The 24,227-nt window shown below is 41.1% G+C and overlaps 1 protein-coding gene across 3 annotated transcripts; it reads right to left on the reverse strand.

Annotated features, from left to right (window-relative positions):
• Positions 1-448: 448 nt before the first annotated feature.
• LOC124212496 (protein big brother) lies at positions 449-23,868 on the reverse strand. 3 transcript variants are annotated; one of them, XM_046612589.2, is made up of 5 exons: positions 23,232-23,868; positions 21,402-21,593; positions 11,367-11,693; positions 4,346-4,459; positions 449-802 (listed from the first exon to the last, which is right to left on the reverse strand). In XM_046612589.2, the coding sequence occupies exons 1-5, from the start codon at positions 23,427-23,429 to the stop codon at positions 758-760; spliced, it is 876 nt and encodes a 291-aa protein (XP_046468545.1). In that variant the 5' UTR covers positions 23,430-23,868; the 3' UTR covers positions 449-757. The 3 variants fall into 3 exon arrangements, with proteins under 3 accessions (XP_046468545.1, XP_046468546.1, XP_046468547.1); XM_046612590.2 differs by lacking the exon at positions 4,346-4,459 and having other exon boundaries at positions 23,232-23,861; XM_046612591.2 differs by lacking the exons at positions 449-802; positions 4,346-4,459 and having other exon boundaries at positions 7,232-11,693; positions 23,232-23,832.
• Positions 23,869-24,227: the final 359 nt, after the last annotated feature.

Here is a 24,227-nt window from a genome sequence, read left to right on the forward strand (position 1 = left end):
GTACCTACCTTCGCTGGTGACGTTTATTTCCTTACCACCTGGGTGATCCCGCCCCACCAAGCAGGGGAACTGTCAACCAAAAGGGTTACGTCGTTCAGTGATTCGGAAGTTTTTGTTTCGACAATAGAATCAGCGATCTGAAAACGGGGACATCATTTAACCAACGCACCCTCCCATTACCTGCACATACGCAAGTATCTCAATTATTTAGGCTATATGTTGCGGAATCGTTACGCTCGTTGTGTCACATAGTTTATGTGAAAGTTCGTCACCGTGATTATCAGTTGGTCTTTTCTCACTTCGAATCTGTTCTATACAAAGTCGCAACTGGGAAGCTGAATTGACTGAATAAATAAACTTTTTTTTTCATTTACAAAAGTTTGAGTTGGGCGTTGAAGAGAGAAAATTGTAAAAAAAATAATACAATTCCAGAAAGTCTCTCAGGTTTGTGGCCGTTTATTAGTTATGATATTATTCTAAATTTAATATTGTTATAAATATTTTTATTATTGTTGTTAATAATATTCTCATTATTGTTACTTATACAACAGTTACGACACAAGGTCCCTATGACAAGATAATACACTTTCTTAAACATGTATCTACGGCTAGACGTAACATGTAAATATAACAATATACAGGTAAAAAATGATTCGAAGATATCGCGCATTCGCATTTTCGCCGAATGCGTTTGCAATAGAATGACGTAAAAAAAATTGAAGGATGTTAAGAACCGATAAACCAAAGCCGAACCATCCTAGTTGTGGTGACCGTGACTCAAGTCATTCTTCAGCTTTCTCGCCTGTAAAAAAAAAGCAGAAAAAAAGTAAATTGGCATCTGATTTGAGCATAAAAGTCGCATACGTGGTAAGATATTATGTTAACCGTTTTTTTGGCTACGCGTAAAGAACGCCATGCATTCTCTCATACATACATATCATAAAGAGGCAGGTGAAGAAGATCCAAGGATGACAAATGACCGTAGCCAAAATGGCATAAAGGACACAAAGTACTACGAACGCAAAAAAATGAGGAGGAAGAAGAAGAACAAGAAAATATGCGCATCGTGTGTAAAAAATATGCATCTGGATATCTTTAATGAGGAAGTGATAATTCTTTAAGGTGTGAGAACTGGAATGAGATTCAATTCTGTATGTGCTGCCAGCAAACTACTGAAATTACCGGTGGAAAAAAAATGTTTTCACATCCAATTCGCATTTTAAATTTAGAGCGTAGTTGTATAATTGAACAACAAACAAAAATTAAAAGGATTTAAAAGAAAAAATAAAAAATTACCCTCACTGTGATATGCAGTTAATATTCACCGACTCGAGTTTTGTTTCAACTTGCTACTTGGGGTGAAAAAAATGTTCATGTACTTGAATATATGTATATGCACGTGTAGCTGTATATGGTCGCCAGCAACGCCCCCGTTAAATGTAAAACACTACTGCGTTCAATTTCGACTACAGCTCGCACTGCTATAAATCGAGATAAACATGCACATGTTCTCTTTCGTGTCGCTTTAAGCGAGAACTATTAACACTGTCAGACACGAAGCGCCTGTTAAGCTACCTCATAAACGTGGTGCCTCTAACACTTGGGACGTTATACCGTCCTCGGCCGAAAATCTGTGAAGATATTGTGAGAACCTGTGAAGATCCAGCTATCATCCGCAATATGTGTAAAAGAAAAAAACGACAAGAATTTATGCATAAGTGTGTCATTATTTCTATCGGATTCTGATTTTGTGTAGGTATGTATGGAAAAATAAAGTAAAGCGGAGACGATGAATAATTTTCACTTCCAAATCGTCACGCATTTTTTTTCTTCTCATCACATGCGTAGGTATTCGACTATAATTTGTAATTTGGCCCAAATGATGTGCTTAAAAACTAGTGTAATCTACTCCTGCGGTACCTACAGATATACACGACACAGATATGTACATGTATTACTTTATGCAGATCACCCCATACATGTACGTACACTATACTGGCCATATATCAAGGAGGGAGAGTAAAGGGTGCGCGACAGGACTGACAATAGGTTTGAATATGCCTAGATTTTGCATGCTCCATTAGACGCAGGTCAGGTGTTACAATGTTCGCTAATAAAATTACAATTTTCACTCTACAAAGAATTTGACTATCAAGAACGGCTTGCGCGTATCGAATAAAATCGTGATATATGGACCCTGTTCTAACCAGCGCCAAATAATTTTTCCGCAACTTTTCCCGCCCGCGGGACGGCAATTATCGTTGTAAAAATACATCGAAACAACGACGTGTAAATTTTCCAAACAACTGCGAAAGAAACAAATTTCAGGTTGTAGATAAGGTCACAAATTGTAATGTTTTTCGACGTTTTCTGAAATCGCCTAACTCACGTTATGAGAAAAGAACTGCAGAATCATTGGAATAACTTTGCATTATTAGAGCTGGATTGAGAACAATTGTGAAAGTATTTTCATTATCTCGAAGTCGGCACACCACTTGCCCTCAGGTTTCCTATGCCAATGCACGAAAACCACGATATGCAAACTTGGATTCGGTATTAGAAAAACCCTTGGCAATAAAATAAAAGCTGGGACGGCCTCAACTTTGATGCACATCTGCGTAGCGGCGCAGTATATACATACGTGCTAGCTATACTTCGGTCGGCCTCATATATATATATATATGTTCCCATATCAGGCCGCACCGACCGAGCCTCGCGTCGTCCAGGGGTTGTTTTATTAATTCACTCCCCTGTCGAGCCCTAAGCCCGACGGGCCCTGTTTCATTTCAAAACTAATTGCAAGTCGAACCGTGTGCCGTGGCCCAGACTCTCGTCCTGCTTATGGAGTGGGTGGGTGGTCGACTATTTATTACCTAATTGGGTCGAATTCGTTTAAATAATTTCCTTGATTAATTGCAACGGGCAGGTGGGCCAAAACGGATCACAATAATTTATAACTTGCCGATGCTATATTAAGGAGGGCTCGTTATGCTGTTACGGTAATCGGCGCTCGGAATAAAAATTTGGATACCAACTTCTTTCGAACGTTTTTCTTCCAGCTAACGACGACACGTAAGTTTCTCATTCTATCTCGATTAAAACGTAATTTATGGCTGCATCTTCGATTGTAAGAGAAAATTTTCGTACGAATATATCGAATGAATCTTTCTTTTGTACCTTGCGAAGAACTTTCGAACAATCTTGTACAAACAATTTTATCATACAAACTGCATTTGTACCTGATGCCCTATTTATTCAAGTAGACTTCAACCGGCCCCCAAAACTATTACGCGTGTTTATACTTCCTCTGTATAAACGTCACGAGTCGATATATAAATTTCAGCGTATGTAATATTCTCGCGGGATGCTGGCAGCGGAGGCTGCATTCAACCGAGGCGGTCATCTGTGAAACGAACTTAGCTTGTTGGCACACAATGTTGTGCGCCAGTGCAATACACGACCCTAGTACTCAGACTTGCCGGCACGCACGTATATACATATATGTGCATGCTGTAGGTACATGGGTGCACTACAGATCCTACGTCTACAATGGGATACGTTGATTTGCTGTGCACTCAGACGTGCGAAAATATTGTGCGCGTGTAGCGACCCGCACATATGCAGACGTATCGCATATGTAAAACATTACGTCATGCTTCAATTGACTTCGCGAAACGAGCAATCGCTGTGTGACTTATCCAAACTTGACTGACGAGACGGAATATCGGACAAAAAGAGTTTACCGTGACTGCAGCTTACCGTAAGGACACGTCACTGCCTTTGCAAAATGACGGTATAATATTTCCAGAGTTACGTATAAACAGACAAGCATATTAATGTAGATACGTCAGAGATGCGGGAAAAAATTCCCAAAGAAAATAAAAGTACAACAACTTTATACACGGATGAAAAGTAAACAATTTTAATAATTTATTAAATTACTTAAGTGGAGAAGGCTAATTATACTTATATCGATATTAAGTTTAAATAAATAAAGATCGATGAACTGCAAGGGGTCAACCGATTTCACTGAAATACCACGGAATCCGTGCAGCTTCAATAAAGTGATGAAATCTCGTGAAATTCTGCAGGAGAAAATCATTGCAGAATTTACATACAACGCCGACGAAATCTTTGAAATTTTATCAAAGTATCCCTTGTTCATGCCTCTGTACCAATAGAAGAGTAAAAAGGAATTCCAAAAAATTCATATCCGATGTTTCGAGGATTTCTAGGGAAATAGTAACGCTATCGCAGAGAAACCCTAGCGATGCGCTACCAGATTTTGCGATATTAAAAGCAACGGCACTTTACTTTAATGTTTGTAAAACTGGAAACTTCGTACTTGCAGATTTGGCTGAAGGCCTGGATGACGCTGCGAAGGACCCGTGTGACACCTAGCTGCGGCTGCTTGTTGCTGCTGCTGTTGCTGATGCTGGTGTTGCATTCCCATTCTCAGCTGCAACATCAATCAAAGCAGAATTCGTCAGTTGAACCCCGTAATGTAGAAGGTTCCTGAACAGCGCAGTTTCAAAAATTTAGCTCACGGAGATTCAATGGTTGAGCATTTAAAAAAAAGTAGGCACAATTTTCGAGAGCCTAATTTGTAAATAAACGACACGACTGCGGGGTAAATTGTTCGGTGCTCCTATTCACCTCCGTGTTTATTCAATTATTCATTCTTTTTCGATATCCGGCTACGTAGATCGAAAAATGTCCCCGGTAATCCTCAACCTGCGACGTATCATTACCGGCTTACAGGGGAAGAGGCGCCGTGTGACAAGATTCTTTTCGGCTTGCAGGTTCCCATCCGTCCAGCCTGACCCCTCGCCTCTCCTCAGCACCTTTCCTCCCTTTCGGCGATCGAGGCAACAGACAGCGAAGGTACGTGGAAGCAAGCAAAGCCGGTAATCCTGCAATAGTAACTCCCTTTGACGGGAGAGTGTCTTCGACGGCGGATGCTGTAATACACGGTGTGTATAACAGAGTATCCGGGAAGAACATCAGCCCCTTTCTTTGCCGTACCTTATAGCGCAAGCGAAGATGCTTAACGATTGTTTTTTTTTTTCCCCTCTTCTTAGGTTCTTTCTTCCCTGCAGCGAGCAATGCGTCGGCATCTTTTTACGACGCGACTCGAGTGTGCCTGATGGGCTTTAGGTTCTTGACTTGTGTCGCAGATTTTTAGAGAACGGAGAAGATCGTTTTAATGCCTGCGATAGGGAGGCTTCGGGGCAAAGGCCCAATCGCGACGGAAAATCTCCGAGATTCCAATCGCGGCGCGGGCCGAAAGAATTTTGTTCTCGCTATCTGTTTACAGTCGCAGAATTCGTTTTAGGTGCATCGATTTTCCGTGGAACGAGTGAATTATTTTCGGTATACCCGGAAAGCGTGCTCGAGAGTGTTGGATGACGCAGTCGAATTTCGACATTCAACGGTTCCTCGGTCTCTTTATCTGTCGCATTTCGTGACGCGTATAACCAACCGAAGCTCGACAAGTGTTCAACGACACTCTATCTCCGAGCAACTTTATATAGCTGCTGCAGCGATAGACGTCTTGAAAGTCTTCGGCTGTAAGCAGATCGCGTGTAGGAATAAAAATCCCTTCTTTAAAATGGTCAAAGAAACAGAAAAAGGGATACTTACCCACCCCTCTGTATCCGCCTGCAGTACGAATCCTTTTGAAAAGTATTTGCCGAAATATGTAAACAGGCCTCGACCTACCGGCCATCGTGAGCTTTGAAAATGTTTATTGTACGTATAATGTATACCGTACAATGTAAAGGAAACCCGTGAGTTCGGCATCATTTCGGTTATAACTTGGAGTCCCTACTTGAAAAATCGGTAGGTACCTACCATACCTACTCCGTTAAGCTACACTCCCCATTGTTCTTTTTTGTTCGCCTTCCTCTTTTTCCGGAATGCGCGTCCGCGACGCCGCGCAGGGGATGAAAAGTCATCAATTATTATTGAGAATAAATCGAAGGCAGATGTGACGAGTGCCTACAGGGCTCGGCGGGTGGCCAATTCAGACACACGCTCACCCTGCCAGGCGACAATACTGTTTCTACAAAGCGATACAACGCGAGGAGCCTTGGCGAGAGGACGCGGGGGTCCCCCTTCTATTAGAGACCCGGCGATGCCGGGAGGGCGCGAATATTTGAAAGGCAATTACGTATCAATAAGTTCAAGTGCCTCCTATGTGCCGCCCGTTCAGGGGTCGGGCAGACGTGTTAATTCGATTGTTTATTTACGGAAAAACTTACACAGGCGAGCCCTTGTGCCCGGAGAGCCTTTCCCTACCTCGTATGTCTGTTCGTGGCTTTTTCCAAAATTGTTTTTAGCAATTTAACATGAATGGTTAAATTGAAACCGTTGAGAATAAAGATTCACGTATTAGATTCAGCACCGTATTTATTTTGTTCGAATGAAAATGAATGTGGCTTTCCGGTTTGGAGAATGATTTTTTTTTTTTTTTATACTCCTTGAGTAACGCTCACGATGCTCGGTGTAAAAGTGTGCCTAGTTATTTCTCTAACCGCGTTTGTGTATATGTATCATTGTTTTTTTTTACGTTGGAAGTTTCGATAGTATATTATCTGACCATAGCGGAAGTTCAAAAGTGTCGGCGACGCGATAACGAGAACCACGTCTCGGCCAGCATAATGTGAGAAAATACCAGCTTGACAAGGGTCATTTTTGAAGAAACTATACTATGTTTGATATACTTCCTGATCCGTATCAAAAAGCTGTTAATCATACGTCGATAATTTATTCCTCATGCAATAATTTTTATCCGCTAGTCTCTGAAATTTATAGTTCTCCAGTTCAGAATCCGTAGGAGGATATTATTCTGCCTCGACAAAAGGAAAAGGCGACGGAGAAGGAGAACGAGAAGGAAAAGGCGCGGCTGCCAAGCCGTCGCAGGAAGACTTCGGTCTCTTATAGGGCTTCTTATAAGAATTCCAAACTGCCTGAATATCAGATTACGACTTTTATCGACAAGAAAAACGCGGGGAAACGAGCCTTGGTCGACCTAGGAGTCTAGGTTGCTAGTAATATTCAACATTAATTCAAATGTCTACTTTTGTTTCTTAGTTCTTCAGGTCATTAATTTTCGAATTAAAAAATAGGTTCATGAATTGTCATGTTTTTAGGATCAGTGTACATTTAATGTATTATACCTGATTTCACCATGACTGCAACGCTGAATTGGATCATTTTTCTCGCACAGTTATACGGTTGCTATTTACAATAATTCGTGAGATCTCCTTTATTACAATTTACACGAACATTCGTTTGTCTCTTAAATGTTGTTTTTTTTTTCTCAGTTCAAGATTCGGCAGTTTATCCGATTTGGAATCAGAGGCGTGGTAACCCGTGAGCGTTTGTGTAAAATGAGCCCACGTTATCTTCCACGTTATCTTAAATAATCTCTCGTCTTATCTGCTCATTACAATTTTCAAACCATTTCAACGGTCAAGTGATCGATTGTCAGACTTTGAAAGGAAGTTTGATAAGCATGGAACGCCCTTTGATTATCGCATGGGTTTTTGATATTAGCTAATCCGAAGTTCACGTTCATCATGAGACTAAATATCATCGAAATGAATGATGAATGATGAAAATTCGAAGATCAGTTAAACATTAACGTCACGATGCGTTGAGGAAAAGCTGATTGATTAACTTTGCCGAGCAATTTTTACTGTTGTTGAGGATAGACTCGCTCTTTAACTATTGATTTACTTCCAATACTCACTCGCGAAAAAAATCCTGTCAACTTTTAAAACCTGATGGTTACAACATGAATTGGCAACTTGTTGATTCGGCGAAGCTACAAGGAAACTAACGAGAGCAATAATATAAATCTCACCACAAGAAGTTTCGCTTAGTGTTGCACAAATGGTACACTGAGCACCCCACAAATTAGTCTAACTATATGTATAATATTTTATGTATTCATTCGATTGATACTTATTTCGATAAATCTAGTCTATGCCCAAGAAAATATGATTTATCAAATTTTTCAATGTAATGTAAAACTTGTCTAATTTCGATTTTCAAGATTCCAACTTGTATAAGAATTATCAATGATCGTACCCGGTAAAAATAAATGAGACGTTCATGTAAAAATGATAGAGTATCATGTGGCCTCATTGCTCAAACACGGCGATGAGTCTTGATGCCAGAATTGTTATTCGTACGTTCGGAACACCAAATCCATCGGATCAATCGGATCATCCGTGTATTGATCGATTAAAATATTTCCATTTATACTTTTGCAGCACTGTTAAAAGATATCTACACGTGAGGCCTGAAACATGGATATACAACACGATCTAACTGAGCTCCGCAAACAGAGATTTGCCCTACGGTCGGGTCTTAAGCCGACGAGAACGCGCATCAGTCTCAATTTAGGGGATTTGAATTCATCTCGTCGGATCGTTTAAAACAATAAGAGGGAATTTGTGAACCTCTACTTGTACGGGGAGTAATTTTATTGTCAACGTTCGTTCCAGGTGATTTAAAAAATTGGAACTTGTTGGGAAAATATTCCGAGTGCAATATTTCGGTTACAATAAGACGATTTTCAGTACAATAAGAATAATTTCCCAGACACAAGGCCAACTCAGTGTAATAAAGAATACCGATCGTTTTTCCGACGAAAAAGTTCGTGTGGACATTGAATAATTCACGGCGAAAAAAAAAAAATTACAAATCGAAGAACAGAAATCTGCATGCGCTGGAGGTTTGCTGTCCTTCTCTCTGTTTGTTCATAATTACACGTTTCACATTCGAAGCTCGTGTTTCTACAATAAAACCAATCCTTCTATTCCTTGAATAACACGTCACTACAGCTCATGAATTCAATGCCCCCGTTTTTGACGTTCGACTGCTGTTCTGTATGCGAATGCTGTCCCGTCTGGGATCTGATACGCATCCATACTGGAATTATTGCAGTTCATTTTCAACACGGAGTGATTATAATTCACCCATCTAAGACGTATATATTCCCGTATTAAACCGCAATTATGAATTATTCAATTTGAGCAATTTTCAAATTTCCAACTCTCGCACCAATTTTTATTCCTTTTCCGGATTTTTCCACACATTCTTGCTTCTCATGTTTTTCTTGTCACATTGCGAGTTGCGGGAAAATGTGTAACAGTATCTACAACAGTGGCGTATAGTACGTATATCGATATAAAATTTTTTATGAGCTGTTGGCAGAGTTTAAGCTATTGAATATAACAAAAAAATTAAGAAAACGACACTAAAATTAATAATCTTGAACAGAAAAAGAAAAGAAAAAAAAAAAATGAAAAAATACTGAAAAGAGCAAGTAATTATAAAGATTCAAACTAAACTGAAAGAATGAAAAAAAATTTAACGAGGAAATAAATTTTCAATATTTTCAGCAGCGTTTATAATATTAATAGATTCGTAATTGTAAAAGACTAAGGAAAGATTTGTTTGCTTTGTTTTTTCTTTTTGTCACAAATAAAATATGCAAATTAAAAGCTAAATGAAAGATACGATGGGTTTCGTAACATCGCGAGTTTAAAAAGCCATGCTAGCAATTATGCTCTCGAGATCCGCGAAATGTTTGTATGGTAAGCGTGCGCCGAAATTAGTATCATTAAGTTTTACGCGGAACTAGCAACGTAACACCGTACAGCTGTAAAGTACGGAATTAAATGAATAATAACTTTTACTTCTCGAAATTCATCATACGTTAAACATGCCGAATGAATTCGATTATGATGGAATGAAGGTCGAAGGTTGTTCCACGCGAATACGAGGTAATGTGTTATTATGGTAAATGTGCAAGGTTTATAAAAAAATTTCACACAAAGGTCGATAAATTAATACTGCGGGTCAATTAATAAACCAGAATCGACCGTCCATCTTTAATTAATATTTAAGAAGAATAATGTGAAAAACGTGTAAATAATTATTGGTAAAAATTATATTTAGTTAATAAACTCTTTACAAATATGTACATACAACAAAATTACTATATGTGTAACTGAGAGAGAAAAAAAAGTGGGAAAAGAGAAAAAAAAAAAAAAAGAAAAGAAAACATACATGCCGAAGTATCAACGCGAACTCTTCTCAAGGAGCCGCACTGATCGTGAGTCTGCTGACTCACTCTTATAATCGAATGTCTAGAAATTCCTAGCATGACGCATGGATCCGGACGACGAGAATTCCGTTCGCGATTCGACTGTGTCACACCTAACGCGTAACATATTATGTCCACGAGTCACGATGCGTGACACTGTGTTAAACGGTTCCATGAATTTCATTACATTTATTATTACGCTTACGTTTTTATTTCGGTGAAATATACGAATTTTGAATCGATCGCAATTCTTTCGAAGAATAACACGCGTCATGTCGTAATTATATGTGCGCATACGATGATGATGGTGATGATGGTAATAATAATAATAATAATAATAATAATAATAATAATAATAATAGTAATGCAAACATAGACTGCGGCACATGCACCTATAACAAATGAGTATATGGAAAACCTATAACCTCTATCTTTGTATAATATGGTCTTCGTTGTGTGATTCGGGCGATATTATTCTGTCATTTATACATCACGGATATAATAATCATAATTCAGTTGCAACTATTATAGGTATAATTGTACAAAAAGCACACATACTCAAGAATTATCATGTAGCTATTTTCACTTGCCCTGAATTTAAACTATCGTTTATTCTATATATTTACCTACGGTATAACAGATATATTGAAAAATATTGCAAGACAGGTAAAAGCAAAGACGTTTTGAAAGATTATCTTTATAATGTATATAATAAAAACTGTCAACTAATTTATCTTTCTAATTAATCTTCGTCATACTTTCGGGAAAGGATACAGATTTTCGAATTGTCCTTAGCGTAAAAAGAATAATTCTCGCATATAATTCAACACTTCAAAACGACCCCGTGAATAATTTTTTCATCCTCAAAATTTTCGCCACATTACTTTTGTCAATATCAAAGAAAACAATAACTATACATAAAAACTTTCCTTGTCGGTTAAAAAATGAACCTCCGGGCGTGTACGCGGTATTTTTGCGTATAGAAAATCTCATAGCCCTGGTTATAAAAGACAGAAAAGTACAAGTGAAAACGGTGAGGCAAAGAGATAGGGAGAGAGAAGGAAATAGAGAGGGAAGGAGAAAGAGGGAGAGAAATATCGCGACGATTGATCGCGCAACGTTAACTCGCGTTAGGTACACAATATTAATCAGTCTGCACGGAGGGCTGCACGTCACAGGATATTGCGAGGGTTGAAAGTCTCGCGAAACAAGGTTTAATCTATGCGTAGGTCCGAAGCCTAACCTCCATCTCGGAGTCCTGGCGATGGGCGAGATGCGGCCCGACGCTGGGAGCGCCGGCACCGGGCACGTGGTGCCCATGGTGTCCATGGTGGTGATGGTGGTTCAAGTGGGAAGCCTGACTGATCGCGCCGCGGTAGATTCGCTTCTCGTCAAGCTCCCGCAGTCTCTGGTTGTAGCTGTCGATTTGCTCCCGAAGGATCCTGTCTTCCTCGGCTGCCAATTCCTCGTCCAGCTCCAGGCATCCCAATCCATCCAGACGCTCCAGGTCGATCCAGCCTCGCCATCTCACGCAGACACCGTTCATTATCAACCGAGATCGAATGTGAACCTACACAGAGAGATTGAAAAATACCGTTACCGAAGTGCAAGAGGTGTCTTTTAGTTTTGGCGTCGCAAAAAAGAAACAAACTATTTTCGGCAATTTTTTTATTTTTATAACTTCAATTAAATCTCTGTGAAACGACTCACGATCAACCGATTTAAATCATGGAGTTCGGCTAAAACTTCCGACCGCGTGGCAATAATTATTTATTGCACAGCGAATGTCTGATTGTAAGTCTTTTTCAAAACTGTCAATTTCCGTGTTTTAATAAAATCCTTCGACGTTTAATCACAGCTGCGATTACACTCGGTGGAGTTTTCTCTTCTACACGAAGAAAGTTCTCGAAAGATTTGAAAAAGTGTCCTTGCAGCAAGTATTATATACACATGTATACGTAGGTACAGTAATTAATCTTGAGGCTTGCGGTGCGAGTTGCGGTAATCAGAGTCGTGCCGAGCCCTGATATAAGTATACGAGTATAATATATACATATATAGATGGTAGGCACCTATATAATAGTGTCGGTGATATTTCCCCTCCCCACTAACCCGAGTAGGACTTGTTTGGAATTCAATTTCCTCGGATTGTACATCGCGGCGCGTTTAAACGCAGCCACTTTTCAAGCTCCATGATTGTCAGCTCTCAAGTTAACGTGCAATCTTGTTTTGCTTCGCTTATTCATGCAGCGAGATCATTATCGTCATTATACGGTAACGGAGATAGAGGAGGTACGGTACAACACAAAAGTATGGGTCAAACAATTTTCTTAATCGTTTTCCAAGAGAAAATAATATACAACCGTACACATTTGCCATTATAATATGTACATCGTACGGACGGTATATGTGTACAAGCTGAACCATAAACGAGTTCTGCAAATTGTCGAGGATACAGACTCGGAGAGATCGTCGGATTGAAACTCAGTAGAGAAGAGAAGTTTGAGCCTCGACAATGAGACCAGAGAATTCTATTCCGCTGCTGAACATAATTTCCAAATATTTTCAACTCTTTCGTCATTTTGCAAGCACGTGACAAAGGGATTGCAGAAATTAGAAATTTTTGCACAATTATACAAGAACAGAAACCAATTTCGATTCGGCTTTACTTTCGAACTTTTGCTTTTGTCGGTGTACGTACGTTCGTCTTCAACGCATTTACATCGGTCGGTCGATATTAAAAAAACGCACACACCTTGCGTTTAATTTTAATTTCCACCTCGCGGCGTCGTACGCTCAGATCGACGCGGACCGTCGTTTGGATAAATAGAATTATTACAGAGCAAAGTCATCGCTGCGGGTGATTCCGGAGCCGTGTAGGATAAAGAAAGGCGTCCAGCATCCGGCGTGAAGCGGTGATAAAGGGTTGCGAAAAGGTGAACAGTTTAATTTTGATTCAATACCGCAGGTACAATGATCCCCCCTCCTTACGTCGAACAGATTTTCCCCCGTAACTCGGAGTAACCCCGGCGCGTACAATTACAGCCTAAAATCGAGTCCCGCTAAGGCGTTTCTTTGTCGATAGACGCCTGAGCGCCGCTGCTTTTCGAATCATTTCCAACGGTGGGAGCGGCGCAGCTGTATAACGGCGCCTTTTAAACCGTCCGCTAGCTGTAACAATTATTTATTTCCAACAACGCGTATAATGCAGCACACACCGGCAGCGTGTCCCGGATCTCCTCCTATCCTTAGCTCGCTTTTTCACGGACTTCGACTCTATGCCCGTCTCCTCCCCGCACGGCCAGTTCCCCAAATCGCTATTGTCACGGAGGCGTTTTTCGGAAGGCCACTTTCCGATTGACCACTCTTCGGCCAATTTTCAATGTCAACCTAGCCTTTGACCTCGCACCTCGCCTCTGATATACCCATTCGGACCGGAAACTGATGAATGCTTCCGGGGATATTAGTCAATTTAAGGGTGGATATGATCTCTGCGCAATATTAGCCGTATCATCGTCATCTGGGCCAGATGCGCGAGAATTTCAAAGAAGAAGGAAAACTAAACGATTTCAGGTCGGAACGATAATTAATAGATGAATGAGTATCAGAGTCGTAATTTTATTCGGAATAAGTTTGTTTATAAAAATCGAATGTAGGTAAATGCGTTCAACTGAACACACCGAGAAATTGACAAATTTCCGAGAATTTAATAATCTTACGATATGAATGCTGCTCGTAATGTGCAACGCGATTGTTCTTGTTTAATATACTTCAAGAATAATAACGAGAACAAAAACAGGTTCTATGATAATTTTAGGCATGTATACATCTTCCTACCTACGTGCCGGATTTTGTATAAAGATACTCTATATTTCTGAAAACTGTTGATCAAGATAAATTTTTGCAACATCTGACAATCGAGCATCGTTGCTGTGCACGTAGGCAAAGGTCGACAACGCAAAAATTGGATTTAACGATCAAGTATGTGAGGTACGAAGAGTTTCGCGGAATGAAATTACGCAAACGAACGTATATACCTGTCTTAATACACGCGCGACATCGATATGTTCAAAAATAAAGACAAGCTGCGGGAAAACAATCAAATTTCAATTTTACGAATAATCCTGCGAAATTTTTAACGAGAGTCGTACTAACTTCGCGTTCGAAGAACTGTAGCTATCGGAAATACCGTCACATATATGCAAGGCGACTGCAATGATCAAGCTGACGCGCAAGGCGACACAATAATATGATTTATCGTGTTATTGTCGTTATGTTACAAAAAAAAAAAAAGAAACGATCTCTTGCATCAAGAACGGCGTATGAACAAAGCCGAATTAGGTGATAAACGACGCGTAACTTCATAATGAAAATGTTGCCAATTGACGCAATTCCTTTTCCCACTCAAATTCTCAGCCGATAATTATCAGAAAATTGATTGGTTTAATGTTACACGAAAAATAACGCCCGAGATCAAACGGAATACAACGAAGTTCGACCTATCCTTAGTAAAAGTCCCTCATTTTTCAGTCTCACAGAAGTAATTATTTTATTCATTAGCTGCTTGCACTGTCGGTACAGCTGTACTCGTTACTACAACGATCGTAAGACGATGCTGAATTAGGTGTCCCAATTTGTCATTTCCATTTTTTTCCTCATTTCCGTGCTTAGTTCTGTAAACCTTCTCACGATCTGCAGACATTTCAAAGAGACAAATAAAAAACACCGAGAGGATTCCATAAATCATGGGCGTTACCCATTAGGCTGTAATAAATGAGAACGATTATTAAAACTGTAACAGCTATAACGAAGGTAGAGCCGTGAAACGTGCCGCACACAGGCATATTACGAAATGTAACGCGGTTATACATCCAGGGTATGTACACAACAGCCCTTAAACCGTTCAAAGCTAACCCTTTGGCTCCGGCTGATTTGCATCTAACAAAAAAAAGCAAAATGGAAAGGCCACGGTCCGTTTTTACGAAAGGGTTAGCCGTGTTGCTACCTTGCCTTCGTAGCCGCGGCAGCATTCGGCAGAAAAGGGGTGCGACGGGGCGTAATACAATATAATAACCGGTAGACTCGGGACTCGGCCGATGCACACCGTAATACAAATGACACCTATTTCCCTGGCCTTTTGTTTTAGTGGGCGTATCTGACGTTTGTTTGCGCCTCGGTCCAGTCTGGACAATGCTGGGGTATTTGTCACATACCGAATACGACGTGTCGCGGGGCACGAGAGACGGCAGCGGACGATACCAGCCCTGGGGAAGGGACATACGGTCAAACGAGGGTTGATCCGGATTTTTACAAAATCATGATTTACGGCTCACCTGGATCACGCGGCCTGCGGGCAACGAGATCTCAGACTCTAATCGGCGCCGCTCCTTCACATATTATATATATATATATATATATATGTGCATGTATAAATATTATATATATATATATATATATATATATATATGTGCCGAATCCGTCGCGAGATGGAATTGCGTCATATTCGAGCCAAATTGAGATTCGGATTCATATTTATAAGGCACTTTGACTCCTGATCAAGTTGACATTGTAGAGTTAGAAAAAACTGCAGGTTCATGTACACTGGGGTGTTTCAAAAAAAAAAAAATTTATTTACAATTTTCCACCGTGGCAACCCCTGAAAGTTTGTTTAGGTTAAAAGACAGATTTTGTGAAAAGATGAGCGTTCTACGTTGTGTGAAAGATCTCGTTGAGTCGATATTTCACCTTTTCTCGCATTTTTTTGAATTTCTGAAGAAACACGTTGTAGCACTTCAATTATTCTTTATTTCCCGACATTTGTATTCGATCCAAAGATCCATAACACAACGATATATCATCCGGGAATCTTATTCCCCTAAATTAAAAGTTCATATTCAATTATAAATATTTCATGAGATTGCATTAATAATGAAAGATCGTCAGATACACTTTTCAAACACCAACTGGAGACTTGATATTACAAGTGTGGATCTTGGCTGTGACGTAAATTGATATTATGATCATTGATGTTAGCAATAAAGAAAACTTATTCACGATACTTAATAAATTTTATAATATGTATAAAAATGAAAAATCAACTCAGGTATATCATGGTGGAAAATCGAAACTTATTTTTCTGCTGCAACACCCTACTATACACAAGTTTATCCGCATACACCGTACATTCGAAATATATAGCATGTACTTTTTTCATCGCCTGCACCAGAGGTATTACATCTAGGTACATTTGCCGTTTCTCAGATTCGAGAGAATTTCGTAGATTCCGGCGAGATATTTTGGCTAGAAGTATTCCAAACAGAATCCCCGGGTCCCCATGGGATGTGACAGGTGTCCCGAGGGAGAGAAGGAGAGGGAAGCACACCCTCGAGCCTCGGCGACGTGTTTTCCCTGTTTTAAATCCTATTAATCGCACCAGCCGGCTTACCGGCGACACGCGTTCAACGTTTCGTGTCATAACACGGGATTAGCAAGACTAGTAAAGTACGACGTTAATATTAGTTTCCGGCTCTCTCACCCGCGAAATCATTTTATAGGTTTACAACTTTTCAACCACTTTAGTAGTACTTGGAAAAAGACTTGATTTCAAAGTATTTGAAAAAAATATCGGTATATCATCTTCTGTAAAATGTATTTGGCGTCAATCTGACACCAGCAAATTTTACTCAATTTTAACACCACCATTGCTTACAGCTTACTTGTAAGAAGCACCGAACAACGGGAGCTCGATTAAACTTATTTCACCAACGTGACCCGAGTCCCCTCGATTTAAGGCGAAAATATAATTTTCGATCCAAACAGAAAAAAAGTAAAGACAAATCAACTCGTAGAGAATTGATCGAATCTAATGCGGATCGGATCGCTGTATCGATGTATTAGGTGTACCGAGCACTCACTCGTTCAATACTACGATTAATTATCGAAGCCGGTGAAACTAAACTCGTCACGAACGATGACCAGTAAAACCAGCCGCAGCAACGGAAGCTGACACCAAACAATTTACACCGAGCCACTGAGCGTGACAGATACAACGGCGACGCGATTCATTTCGTTCTGTGTTTTACGTTGAAGAAATTTATACCAGACGTGACGGTCAGAGGTACAACACTTTCTTATTCCGCCGAACGTTTCGAGGGTTATAAAACAATGAGGAATAATAATAATCACGAGCGAAAACTCGATCGCTACACTTGCGATTACTAATATTCTCAACTAACGCGGTCCTTCGTTTTCTACGAAATTTATAACACAGTCCTCTTGTCGAATTGTCGAGGTGACGCGTCGTAAGCATATTACCTTTCGAAAATGACTGCTTAATATGCCGGAGGAGCAGGTTATAATTTACAGCTTACTGTTAGAGAAGGGAGATAAATGTTAATCTAGCGGTGGACAGGCGACAGGTAAAAGGTGCGAGAGAATACGATTCTGCAAAATATAGTTTAGGTACAAGGTGAAAGTTGGGCTCTGACAACTCTCGGCGACTCGATGGACCGTCGTAAGGATCGCCGTAGAAGAAATTGCCGAACGCTCGGCGCGCCCGAAACCTGCATTCCTATTGTGTTCGGCGTATTTCTCACCTGTCAGACAAATAAAGAAAGGAAAAACGGGCTCCGCTGACTTTTATGCTTCTCTGCCCACGACGTTAGATTCGTCCAAACGCTTGCGAACCTTTCGCAGCGGCTCACCTCGCGACTTTTACACGATTTCGCTTTACGAGACGGACATTAATTAACTGCGCCGTAATTAAACCGCGTGGTAATTAGAAAATCCCTTCAAAGGTGCAATATTCACGGAGAGAATAAAAGAGCATATTTTACTAAAAACTGCACGAAAAGAGAGGCACGTCAGGTTTCTTGTTAAAATATACTTCCTGAAATTCAAAAACAGTCAAAACTGCACTGTGTGCAGAAAAAACCTGCTACATTTATTGTAAAAAATATACTTAACACGGGTATTTTTTTTTGCCAAAAACCCTGACGCGTCCCTCTTTTCCTGCAGTTTCGCGTAAAGTCTGCTCTTTTTTTTCCTCGATCGAAGCTTGCTGGAAGGCGAATTCAAACGCAAATAGTCGTATATAACGTCTGAACACATATACGAGCTTGCGACTATAATACACCGTATTTAATCTGTACAGACGTATAGGTATAAGGTCTCCTAATGCCGAGATAGAGTTGTCAGGTTTATCTTAATGGTCTTTAACGGTCAGATAACTCAAGCGAAAGGGCTGCAGTAGCTGGCGCATGAAAGAAACGGAATGAAATACTAATAGAAAAAAAGAGAATAAAATGAAAGAAAAAGAACGGAAGGAAAAAGGGAGGAAAAGGTATAACGAGGCTGGTATGAGGAAGGCCCTTGCATGGTGCCGGAGCTGTTTATCAGGCGCATGGATCTCTCGTAATTATTACCTACTGCAGAGAGGTGAACAAAGCGCCGCACGTGTCCCGCTTTGTCAGATAAAACAAAACACGAGCGACGGGGAATAATTGATTACGAGCACTGTGCAGTTCTTGCTTTCGTGATGCTTTTGTACCTTCCCCCGTATGAGAGTATATCTGCAGGTTCTCTCTGATATCTCGGTGAATCGCGTATTGCGCAGCGCGTTAATGACTCTTCAATCTATACGTTCATTTCGGACAAGTCCGAAGTGCTTCGGATAATTGAAACGCACTTTAAATTATCGCGGCTGTTTCGGTAGCTCAAGTACAGCGTTTCCGGTATGGTTCTTGTACGTCCGGTAATACCGTACTTTTCCAACTACTCAAAATCTTGAAGTTACGAAAATACGAGCCTCGTAGTTTTTATGTATAAGTTTGAAAAAAATCACATATCAACGAACGTAACGATCGCCTGTCGCCGTAAAGTACAATTTATATACTTTAGTTTTCGTATAGCTTTCGTTTAAAGTTTTATGCATAAGCTGCGTAATGCCTGATTCAATCAATTTTTCCTAAAAGATTTGTAGGAAAAACTTGGGAACATAACTTCGTAATAAGCCAGATGTTTCATCAGCATTACAGTGTTTAAATCGTTTCCAATTAAATTGTCCAAGCTTGATCGCGTTTCGTTTTTCTGTCGGAATCACGAATCAAACCCGAGTTACGTGTTCCATGAATCCTTTTAAAGAATTGCGTCGCTTCGAGGTAAGCTAGATGCTCGGTCGAGGGGTCAGGAACAAGAATTATTTTGAAAAAGGCGTGTAACGCGGCTTCTTGAACCCTGAAAAGAGCATTTAAGCCTCCGCCGACCGACGGAGTCACGGAACAGAGTTTCGAAAAGCCTCTTCGGTACCCAAAGTCTAGAGGTATCGTTTCCCCAACTGCGTTCTCTCAATTTCCTAGCCACGTTTCGCCCGGCATATCCGTTTCAGGATCTGCACGAGTCCCGCGCGAGCCAAGGGGCAAGAGCCAATTGAACCGAGGGCCGAAAGAACTCTCGAAAGATTTACGAGCCGCCCTGTGTTAGCCCTGCAGAGAAAAGCATCTGGCGTTAGGCTAAATAGGTGAAACGACTTCGAGCGGACCCTTCGAGACGCTAATTGTCTGTCTAGTGTCCGCCTGCTGGGATCAGCCTGCCGCTGAAACCCGTCGTACAGTTTCGAGCCTCTTCCATTTTTTACTACAAATTGATCCCGTACTTTGGCATTTTAATCTAACAGATGCGGATATACCGTGCGGGACAATTCGAGGAGGGAAAAAATCAGCGCAGAAAATGACGTCGCGCTGCGTCGTTATTGATCGCGATGGCGTCCCGACGTCGGGCGTCGGCGTCGTTCGTCCTCTCATTGTCATCTTCCGCGGCGCGCAGGCGCTTGTGAAAATGTTTCAAGACCTATAGGTGTATGTTTACCGAGACGTCGCACCGCGAAATGGCGGCTGTACGAGTACTGACTGGTATTACTGGTTTCAATTAAAATCACTAAAGATAAATTACGCATTCAAAATGGCCGCGGGAGGTTATTTTTCTCCTGCATCATGGAACGAGACAAATTGGAATTGTACGCACGGAATCGTTAAAAATAGAATAGAAAATAGAAAAGAAACAAACGTTGGAAAACGTGATCCAGAAAATCATTCACCGCGCAAAATTTCACGATTAAAACACATCCGCAAATGATTTCGATGCAACGAATAATCATTGCCGTAAAATAAAGTGGAAGCGGTTTGAAGGTCGTTTTCATCGTAGGTGCACCTAAGGACCAATTTGCCGGACATCGGACAATGACCAAGGTATACGACGTAAGGGAGCGTGTGTATGAACCGACTCGTAACGTCGTTAAACACTGTACACAAGTGCAGTCTTTACATTCGTCGACACCCACGCAAAGCGGACCCTAATTCCTGAAAATACTCGAATACACGGGGCCCTAATTCTTAATGGTTATGGTACCTACAATTCCCTTCGCTTCCGCTTCAAATTTTCTCCGACAAATAAACAGATAGTCCGCAATCTGCGGGGCTACGAATTTCCACGTGTTTTGAAAGATAAAATAACGACCGTTTCGAAAACTCCGACTATGCAGGTACTTCGTTGGACCATCGCAACGGTGACCGTGTACCTACTTAATTTATGTCTGCAAACGTTTTAGAAACTGGCAGGAACTGATTTCAAACAACCGAAAAAGTAATCGGAAAAGTTTTAAGCTTGCAGGTACGATCGTATAAGGCAGGTAGAGTGCAACTTCCCTTAACGGACGACTGCCAGCAACGGATTCCTTTTTACAACGGGAAGTATAAAAAATCGAATAGCGGACACTTCTCAGTAACGGACAATATTTTTAGTCCCTAAAATGTCCGGTACTGGGAAGTTTCGCTGTACTGTAATAAACCGCGTCGGATCAAGTGGGAATTTAGTCAGGGGAAAAAATAGGCGACGGGGAATGTTTTTACCTGAAATATCAAGAGTGTGACTAACTAAATAGCCAGGTATTCGGCACATTACGCACAGCGAGTTGATTCAGACTTCGTTTTAATCCGACGAGCTCGCAATCGAGCCACGGGTGGCTTTTGGCATGACAATATTCAAGGGGGTTTCCCATATATCCTTTAATTTCGTTACGTATATACAGCTACCGCTTGTAATTTTACGGGACAAGTGGCTGCTTTTATCTACGAACGTGCAAGGAAACGAATCAGTTTCGACCACAGAACTACATGCTTGTAACAAAGAAGGTAATCGATTTTACTACCATATTATGACCGCCCTGGTTGAGACTGAAAATTATCGTAAATCGAAGTATCGCTAGATTTCTGTTCCCTCTCACCTTTCCGTGCTCCTTATCAAAGTCGCATTCGCGTGGCTCGCCGCAAAATCCGGATGCCGCCGAGGCGAAAACTAGCTGAAGATTCGTTCCTGTCGCCGCGAATGCAATCTCTGTGTGTCCCTCGCGACATCCAGTTTGGAAACGGACCTGCTGCTCCTCCTTTGGCCTGTCATGATAGGAAGTGTACCTGACCTGGAATAAAAAAACAAAAATTAAAATAAAAAATAATAATAATTTCGAAATTGTTTATTATACGTGAACTTTCAGTTAATCTAACAGGTGATCCGTGGTGCTCAACTATACTCCAAGCTTTCGACACAGTCCACATTGATTGTGCAATGTTTCTTATTCTCGGAAAATTTCAGGTCTCAGAATACCTCGGAGAGAAAGTTGGCAGCTTCCTTATAGACCAGCCAGCAATCCTCAACTCTTGTTGTGCCTGATCGTGAGTAACCCAACAGTAGGTATAGAATTGGGGAAAAGTATCGAGTGCTCTTTTTGTTATCTGACTTGTTCAGTGTTGCAACTAAAGTATACGAATTTGTATTTAGAATTACGGAGTATTCGCATCTTCGCTATCCAAAATCAATGATGCACGTACATAAGATAATCTTTTGGAATCGTGGTAAAAAAGAGATCGTTTTATTTCATCTTCTTTTTGTCACATCAACGAAGCGGCTCGTGTAATTAAGTACACATTATCATTGAAAGTCCTATCAGTGTGTTATTTGACCGGATTACAATGCCTCGTAAATACGATTATACTTTTTCGGGGTTATTTTGATGAAAATCCAAGTAAGAAATCGCAAGTGGAAAATGTGATTCGATCCGGCGTGATCTCATTAGACTCTATTAGACTATTTAGCAATTTACTTAACCATGAACAAATTGGTAGAAACTGTATTTTCGAATACTGCGGCACAATTTAATTATATTGCATAATTCTGTATTTTTGAGAGGTTAAAAAATATACATCCTAGTTAACAAGTACGCTTGTATATGTAAACCAACGAACTCCACAGCTTACGCTTTAGTCCTTATCATTGCGGTTGTTGTTTTCTACGACTTGAAACGAAGTTCTTCTCGTACAACTGGATGACGTCCGCGATTAAAATATAAATATGTGCACACCATTTCCAGCGTATAACATACAACGTAGCACGTGAACTACATACGTGAAGCAAATCAAGCTTAACTCAAGACCAAAGCCTGATTTTGAAGTATTGTAATTCAAATGTCTAAAAAAAAAATTAACTTTAATCGAGATGTGCAAATCTACGCCGCAAAAAGTGAAAGTAAGACAAAACGACCTTATACGGAGACGTGTAATTCAATGACGCGTATGGTCTTCCAAAATACCCACGAAAGCCTACGTTGACTGATCGTGGAACAAGGTCGGTCCGTATAACGAGTCGAAATATTTCTAATATTCCGCGAAACAAAAACTATTCACAATTGTACGACATTGAGCGAGGCTGATTCATCGATCGCACGGAAAATCCGCGTTATTTAGCCGCTGTCCGCGCGTCTCACTCAAAAATTGCGTATAATCTTTAATGAGACATGCGGTTTCGATTAGGAGTGTATAAACGTAGCGGCGTGAATTTAACTTCCGGAATAAAGAAATTCCGCGGGACTCGGTCACCTTCCTGGGAGAGTTTCGGAGACACCAACGCCGGCCGTTTACCTGTTAGCTGATCGCCAGCGGACAAAGATCGGCGCAAAACGCGGCGTGTGGTCCTTGCAACACTGGATCGCAGATCTATACACGTCGACTCTCGATATCACCGACACGAGAAACGTTCCTTTATTTTTTCCTCAACGACTTACCTCGCTCTCTCTGCTCAGCCTCCTGAAGAGCTCGTCGGTCTCGAACTTGGCCTTCTGGTCCGGAACGACGCGGGGCATTTTGAAGACGAACCTGGGCCTTGGCTGTTCGTAGAGGCCCATTCCGTCGAAGGGCAAGACCCCGACCCCCAGTCCGCCGACGGCTCCAGCCTCGCTGCCCGCCAGCGACATTTGCATCATCTTAATCAGGGGTGCTGGTCCAATCCTCGGTGGATCTGCGCGTTCCGATCGCACGGTGCACCAATCGCGATGAACGACGCAAGCCTAGCTCGAGTGTTTTTTGATTTTTTCTATCTCCGCAGATAATTTTATCCTCCTCCGCGCCCCGGGCGATCAACGAGTATAATTATTTGTCTGTTCTGTCTTTTTTTTTTTTATTCTTTTGTCTCGTTTTCACCAACACACGTGCGCGGGTCTATCACTCCGCTGGCATTAATTAATTATCTTTCGCTCGTTTGTTTATTATTTTCCTCGCGACGAAGCTGAGGATGTTCTCTCACTGCGCGGCGACCTCGGCGACACGTAAACTCTACCCTCTTCGGCGTCCCAGTGGAGACTGACTGACGTTCCCGAATCTCGAATATCGGATCATGCTCGTTTCGCCCCGCCTCTGAGCCGCCCCTAAATACCCCCACTCGGAAACGAGCCGTGTTCATTTGCCGGCGGTCGAACCTTCCCGGATGAAACTCGTCGCTCGATTCGTCAGCTTCTTCTAACGATAAGTGCGGTGCAGCACGAGCTGCTGAGGGGAATTATTCTTTTCGCAATCAATGATTATACACGAGCTATGTACGTACCTATGTGTGTACCTACTGCGAACGGTGCGTAAGATGTAAATATGCACCCAGGCTAATCGTCAGCCCGGAGCTAATAGTAAAACAGAAACTTTCGGCGAGAGCGTGGATGTATGATAAACACTTGTACTTGTATTTCACTGGTACCGAATTGAGTGGGAAAAATATTGAGATATTCGAGTTT

This window comes from Neodiprion pinetum, chromosome 2, assembly GCF_021155775.2.
Source record: "Neodiprion pinetum isolate iyNeoPine1 chromosome 2, iyNeoPine1.2, whole genome shotgun sequence".
In the NCBI taxonomy this organism is placed as follows: Eukaryota; Metazoa; Arthropoda; class Insecta; order Hymenoptera; family Diprionidae; genus Neodiprion; species Neodiprion pinetum.